Genomic DNA, 7,458 nt, shown 5'->3' with positions numbered 1-7,458 from the left:
ATACCAAAGGACGCGGTGAAGACAGGATTGGAAACCGGACAGTGGGGCTTCAGATGCCGTTCCAATAACCTTAGCGATCCTTGCCCTCATAATTCAACGACTATTGGCCTGCATTTCATCCCAGCCCAGTACTGGGTGGAGCGCCCTCTTGTCAATGGGAGGGTGCAGTGCCTCAGGTGCTTGTCAGAGAAACCATTGAGAGACCTGACACGACCTCAGTCAGGTGAAACACTCTACCTCGCTCTCGCAGTTCCCACAACCGGAAAATAAAGCGGTGGGACTTATCAGCGGGTCGTACGCACGCACGCCTCTGTGGCCTTCCCATTGGGTACGGGTGAGCGTGCGGGTCACGCCAGCAGGACGCGCTTCTCTGAACTCGGCACGGGGCGGCGAGAAAGGGCGCGCGGCGTGCGCGCGGGCCCTTCCGACGTCGGCGCGGGTGGGCGGCTCCGCCTGGCCTAGGGCTCCTTTGCCCCGCCCCGCTGCCCGCGCCGTTGTGGCGTCTACTTCCGGGCCCTCACCACCTTTAGTGAAACCAACGAGAAGAAACCGCCTGCATCTAGAGCAACCCGACCAGGAACGTAACCGAGTGGCGCGCGAACGTGAGAGGAAAGCCGTGCGCGGCTGCGCTTTCCCGCCCTTGAGCCGCTCTAGACGCGGGTGAGTGCTGGGGCATCGGCCCGCACCTGGAGCTGCCCGCGGAGCAGCCCCCGGAGCGGCCCGACCCCGCCCCTCTCCGGGGAAGGCTTGGGCCCTGGCCCACTCCCAGCATGCTCCGCGCGGTGTGTCCGGGCAGGTGCAGTGTGAGGAACAGTGAGGGGGGTAGATAGAGCGCCGGCTTCCTGGAGGCGCTCCCTCGGCCCCTCATTGGGGTGTTGAGATGACCATGTTCTCTCCCTCACTTTTGTTCTCCTCCCTTTTCCATACTCCACCCCAACCGCCTTCATCTAAAAGGATTCATCTCAAAAACCACTCTGGTCGTTTCTGCCTCGTTTGTGCTCGTGTGCGGTTTTAAGTTTCCCTTGCCTCTGCACCAAATATCCTATCATGTGCACCTCTAGATGCTACTCCTTAGAAAAATTTGTGCAAATGATTCATAAGTAGTATCCCCATCAGGAAGAATTCTGACATACATATACCATTATCAATCTAAGAGACACTAGTGAATTATTATATAATGGCCAGACATATTGAAAATTGTGTAATATGAAATGCCAAAATCCTATATAAAATAATTCATTTTGGAGTGCATCTGACAATTCTAAAACAAGCAGAGCTTGTTTCCTGTGAATTTTCTTTTCCTTATTAGAGCTGTGTTTGTTGACCAAGTTCTGTGAGTGACACAGGAAAGCTGTCCTGCCTCTTTCCCACCCGACTCCCCACCCCTCCTTAGGATTACATCTGTCAAGTTGTTCCACACGTTGTCCTTCTAAGGTAATGGAGGTCAAAGTCCATTTCCTCTAGAAGAAAACCAAGGGATGGTTCCCTTGTAGCAGTACGGTGATGCTGGATGCAAAATATCAATTATGGTTAACAGATCCTACATGTTTTTCCATTTGTAGGAAAACAAGGTTATTCAGTAACTTTTTATTAAATTCTCAATAATATGGGTGGAAGCACTGTTGAGATCTTTATTCTGTAATAGAAAAACCATTAAACTGTTGCCAGGATATCTGATTTCTAGTTCAGTTCTATTGCTGACTGTGACTTTGGGTCAGTTACCTAACCTCTGTGGACCCTCTGTTTCCCTATCTGTAAAATGAGAAAAGTGACATTAGATAGCTTCTAAGGCCACTTTCAACTTTAAGAAACAAAGGGAAAATCTAAGTAGCTCAGTAGAACATTCCTTGTGGAGATAGAAGGGAGATTGGGAAAATCTAAACAGTTGTATTTAATGTTGGGTTTTCTTTTCATTTCTAATTGAAATAAAAGTGTAGACTTTTCCCTTTTTACTTCCCCAAAGAATAAGAAAATGCCTTTGGAGGAAATAAAAATGTTCATTAATAGTCCCCAGATATGCCTATATTGACTCAGTTCTCATCCAAATAATTTAGCTATTTTCATTATGGGCTTTTATTATTATACATCAGTTAGTTGAGATACTGTATTGGAAACCATTTAGTCATAGGAACAAAAGGGTAAATATTAACATATATGGTATCAATTCCAAGATGTACTCAAAACACCTAAGGACAGCAGCCATCAGTTAAATAAAGCACTAGGTTGAGAACAGAGGCCAGCACAGATACCATTGGTGATTTACCAATTGTAGGTGGTTTTATCTCTTCAATTTAAGGTTTTGTTGTAAAAGTCCATTTATATCCGCAGAGGTATTTAAATAATATAATGCAAGCTTGTGAAATGAAATTCCTTTAAAGCGAATGATGGACAGACAACCTCTGTAATATCAGTTTCTGGGGTTAGTGCTTTGGTTTAGTACTTGGTTAATTAAATCCCTATAGATGAAGTGCAAAAATAGCCTCCCAGAAAATTCTACGGCGACGAGGTGTTGCTGCAAAGTTCCACTTTGTACCAAACAGTAATCAGGTATCGTTGGAAGCAAAAAATTCTTAAGACTCTCTTGTGCTACTTGCACTGACTCGATTTCAAGCTTGGGAGCCTTTTTTTTTTTTTAACATTAAGAGCAAAATGTAAGTATAGGGGGAATATCAAATCAAATCACTAGACTAATCCTTTTCTATTAAGTATCCTAAGTATCTTTTTCTTCTTTATAGGAAAAATGCTTTCTGAAAGCAGTTCATTTTTGAAGGGTGTAATGCTTGGAAGCATTTTCTGTGCCTTGATCACTATGCTAGGACACATTAGGATTGGTCATGGAAATAGAATGCACCACCACGAGCATCATCACCTACAAGCTCCTAATAAAGAAGATATCTTGAAAATTTCAGAGGATGAACGCATGGAGCTCAGTAAGAGCTTTCGAGTATACTGTATCATCCTTGTCAAACCCAAAGATGTGAGTCTCTGGGCTGCAGTGAAGGAGACTTGGACCAAACACTGTGACAAAGCAGAGTTCTTCAGTTCTGAAAATGTTAAAGTGTTTGAGTCAATTAACATGGAAACAAATGACATGTGGTTAATGATGAGAAAAGCTTACAAATACGCCTTTGATAAATATAGAGACCAATACAACTGGTTCTTCCTTGCACGCCCCACTACATTTGCTATTATTGAAAACTTAAAGTACTTTTTGTTAAAAAAGGATCCATCACAACCTTTCTATCTAGGCCACACTATAAAATCTGGAGACCTCGAGTATGTGAGTATGGAAGGAGGAATTGTCTTAAGTGTAGAATCAATGAAAAGACTTAACAGCCTTCTCAGTATTCCTGAAAAGTGTCCTGAACAGGGAGGGATGATTTGGAAGATATCTGAAGATAAGCAGCTAGCAGTCTGCCTGAAATACGCTGGAGTATTTGCAGAAAATGCAGAAGATGCTGAAGGAAAAGATGTATTTAACACCAAGTCTGTTGGGCTTTTTATTAAAGAGGCAATGACTAATCACCCCAACCAGGTAGTAGAAGGATGTTGTTCAGATATGGCTGTTACTTTTAATGGACTGACGCCTAATCAGATGCACGTAATGATGTACGGGGTATACCGCCTTAGGGCATTTGGGCATATTTTCAATGATGCATTGGTATTCCTACCTCCAAATGGTTCTGATAATGACTGAGAAGTGAAACAAGAGCATGTATATGATCACCGTATAGGACATGTGGTGGTGTTATTTGTAGTAACAACTGCATATCCAACACAGCAGTATGTTTCTTTTCTTTTTTTTTTTTCTTTTTCAGTTTGGTGGCACTGGTTTATTCGCACATTGAAGTTTAGTAATACATTTTAAAATAGGGTGGGTTTTTTTCCTTAAAACACATATGAAAATTTCAACTGTGTTGGAAAGAAATGTTTTAAGAATAATAATTTTACAAATAAAGGATATATTTATAAATAATATATTTATGTGATAAATTCTAAATTATGAACATTAAAAATCTGTGTGGCACATGTTTTTGCTGATTGGTTAAAAAATTTAACATGTCTTTTTAGCTTTCTAAGATACGCAAATGAAATCTCTAGTTGTGAATTTGTGATTAAAGTAAAACTTTTAGCTATGTGTTTCTGTTACTTCTAATGTTGGTTTATGTTCTAAGCCTTCGCAAGTGCCAATGGATTTGCTTTCTCAAAATACACAACCAAGCAATAAAGGGAATGTTCCCAACCACTGTTAAAATGAAAGTTGAAATCTATCCCTGAGAGAAAAAGTGAAAATTACTTATAAAGGTTAATAATTTTCCTGGGAGCTAATTTAGTGGCATCCCTCAGCATACACAATTTCAGTGTAACCCTCTGTACTTCTCTATGCAGATATTGAAGTTGGAGTGGTGACTATAAAGAATGTAATGTCATTTAACTGTATTGTTTCCCAGTTAATCGAGCTCTCAGCTGTGGCTTGGATAAAAATATATCTGTTGAGATTTATTTACTCCTGCAGAGCAAACGAGTTCTGTGGAAGTCTTCTTTGAAGAACTCCTTTCGGAAGTCTGGCAGTTTCACTTACTTGAATTGAGTCTGTCCTGGCTTTTGTTTACCTGTTCAAATTTTGAGATTTTTCCCATGTTCATGATTGCACCATATCCAACGGTTTTTGGTGTGGAGGCCTTAACCTCACCATTCACCTTGGATTACTATGCCATTTGCCTGATTTCAGTGGCTACCCAAAGGCTTTATGGATGGTGGATACAACAGCTTCTGTGTTTATAAACGTGTGAAATACTTAGAGCTGACTTGTCCTAAAATCGGGCCTGCACATGCCATATTAAGACAGATCCATAAGCCCTCATAGGGAAACCATGACATTTTAGAGGTTAATTTTTCTTGTAACTGGCCTCATGATATTAATGGTCTCCCACAGCTTTTGCAAGCCAGAAGGAGAATTTCCTCAAGAGGGCCTCGGGCTTCAAATTATTGATCATCAGAGTAGTGCGTAAAACCCTTTGTTTTAATTTATAGATTTTCCTCACTGGGGCTCTTGATTAAAATGAAAGGTTATTAATTTTGAAAAATAATAAAACCCTTTTATCAAGCACCCAAATATGTGGTCTCAGATGTAATTACTACAAACCAAATCATATTCAGTGTGAGTGCAATAATAAACAGTATCTCACTGAGTGTGACACCCAGTTTACAAGTGTCACATTGCCCCCAACACCAGTATCTTAAAACTTTTTCTACTGTATTTATCGCCTTCAATTACATTAGTGTATCAAGGTATAGTTGTAATAAATATATCAGAAAATGCATTCCATTGTTTGATTTCCTAGTGGGTACTAAAGTAACAATTGCTTTTTAAACCAAATTGATGCTCTTGATTGTATTTTTATACATAGTATTCCTTTATAAAATGTTAGTTGTCTTAAATAATATGCTGTCTCCTTGAACTTATTTGTACCTAGTCTTGTAGATAAAATTGGAATCAGTAACACAGAAAATTGTGCTACAGAAGTCATGGTTACAGATTTGATCATCATGCATTCAACAGCCAAAAACTATAACCCTAACTCCACTCTGTTATTGGGAAGAGAGTCGGGAAGAATGGAGGTCTGATGGGAATTGATCATGATTGTGAATATATTTTACATATGGCTGGGCAATGCCTACTATATTGGACAACACAGGTCTAACCAGTTCTGGAAGTGTGAGGCCCACTGGCTGAGATGTGAATGAGAGAAAACTTCAAGTTTCTTCTAAAAGTTATATTTATCTTTCTGGTTTTCTTGAATGCAGTGGAAACTGCAACCTGACTTTCAGCAGGCCCCAGGCCATCTCCTTGCACAAGTTCAATCGCTAGACCTTCTTTCTCAAAACATTGGATTTGGAGCAAAATATAGATTAGACCTCTTGGCTTTTTTTTTTTATGTAGCTAAAAAACTGCTTGTGTATCAAATCTGATTTATAATGCCCAGATTCAGGGAACATCTATATTAGAAAAGTTACTGAAAGCACAGAGTTTAGTAATGGTGTACCACTAATTTTCCACTCGGTTAAAATATTGTGTTCCTTTTAGTGCTAGCTGACTTGGATTGATGCATTCAATGCATGTCTGAGTGTTTATGTGAAGGGCCTGTTTGTAAAAGTTTAGCTTTCTTTTGGCATTCAAAGAAATTCAGGGAAGGTTTTGCCGACCTTCCCACCAAGGAGTCCCCCAAAGTCTAATGAAAAAACAATCACTCAATTCCAATATCATCAAAGATAAAATACTATGAAGTATTCAAAGGGTAATGGGGGAAATGACTTATTTAGAAAGTATGAAATGATGGTGTATGTCTGGGGTCTCTAGCATAATAGAAAGAAAAGTCCACTTTTATTAGTGTGGAATCTATACACTATACTACTCCTTGTATATATTGAGTATCTATGAGCTTAACACTAGACCTGGTATTTTGTGGAAGACAAAAAGAGCCCAAACACATGATTCATACAGGGAGTCAAATAATCATTTCATGTAAGCTTTGCACGAGCAATAAAACAAGCCATTGTTTGTTTACTATTAGAATATGGTGGTCCTCTTTGCCTTAAAAGTCCTCAATTTGATAAGTGCTATTTCTCTTAACCCATATAATTCCTATTTCTTTGGTAGTTTTCTCTGATTCCATGCAAGAATGGCCACATTGGTTTTGCCATTGCTTTGGCAATTTAGTGAAAGCCCTGGCAGGAAGAGCAGGGCCTAAAAATAAGACTCAGATTTTCTATGAATGGATGGATGGATGGCAGTGAGGACGGATGCCATTAATTATGTGACAGGCTTGTGTTTGGAAAAAAGTAAGAAATGCTTCTAATGAGTGACTGATAAGAGACATCCACAAAGGTACTCAAAGTGCTGAATAAATGGGGATGTTCTAACAGTCAAAACACCAGCCCCATACCATCTGAGGTGAAAAGGGGAAAAGTGGTCCTAACTTGATGAAGACTTTATTTTTTTAATTAATTTTTACTGGAGTATAGTTGATTACAACGTTGTGTTAGTTTCAGATGTACAGCGAAGCGAATCACTTATACATATACATATATCCACTCTTTTTTAGATTCTTTTCCCATATAGGCCATTACAGAGTACTGAGTAGAGTTTCCTGTGCTATACAGTAAGTCCTTATTAGTTATCTATTTTATATATAGTAGTGTGTATATGTCCATCCCAATCTCCCAACTTATCCCTCCCCCCAATGGAAGACTTTAAATACTGGCACTGAGAATCTTCTTTTCCATATTTACCACTCTAAGGTATTCACCTCCAGAAGGAAGCTTCAGGGAATACTGCCTGTTCTCCATCCCAATGCCATCCAATAGAAATATAATGTGAGCCGCATGTGCAGTTTAAAATTTTCTAGTAGCCACATTAAAAAAGACAGAGGTGAAATTACTTTTAGTATTATATTT

At 39.7% G+C, this 7,458-nt stretch overlaps 1 protein-coding gene across 1 annotated transcript; it reads left to right on the top strand.

The window, feature by feature from the left end:
- Nucleotides 1-337: 337 nt before the first annotated feature.
- C1GALT1C1 (C1GALT1 specific chaperone 1) lies at nucleotides 338-3,957 on the top strand. Its single transcript, XM_061178750.1, has 2 exons — nucleotides 338-660; nucleotides 2,736-3,957. The coding sequence occupies exon 2, from the start codon at nucleotides 2,741-2,743 to the stop codon at nucleotides 3,695-3,697; it is 957 nt and encodes a 318-aa protein (XP_061034733.1). The 5' UTR covers nucleotides 338-660; nucleotides 2,736-2,740; the 3' UTR covers nucleotides 3,698-3,957.
- Nucleotides 3,958-7,458: the final 3,501 nt, after the last annotated feature.

The sequence above is a fragment of the Eubalaena glacialis genome, chromosome X (assembly GCF_028564815.1).
Source record: "Eubalaena glacialis isolate mEubGla1 chromosome X, mEubGla1.1.hap2.+ XY, whole genome shotgun sequence".
Lineage (NCBI taxonomy): Eukaryota > Metazoa > Chordata > Mammalia > Artiodactyla > Balaenidae > Eubalaena > Eubalaena glacialis.
Note: the sequence above shows the minus strand (reverse complement) of the source record. Positions and strands in the feature narration are given on the sequence as shown.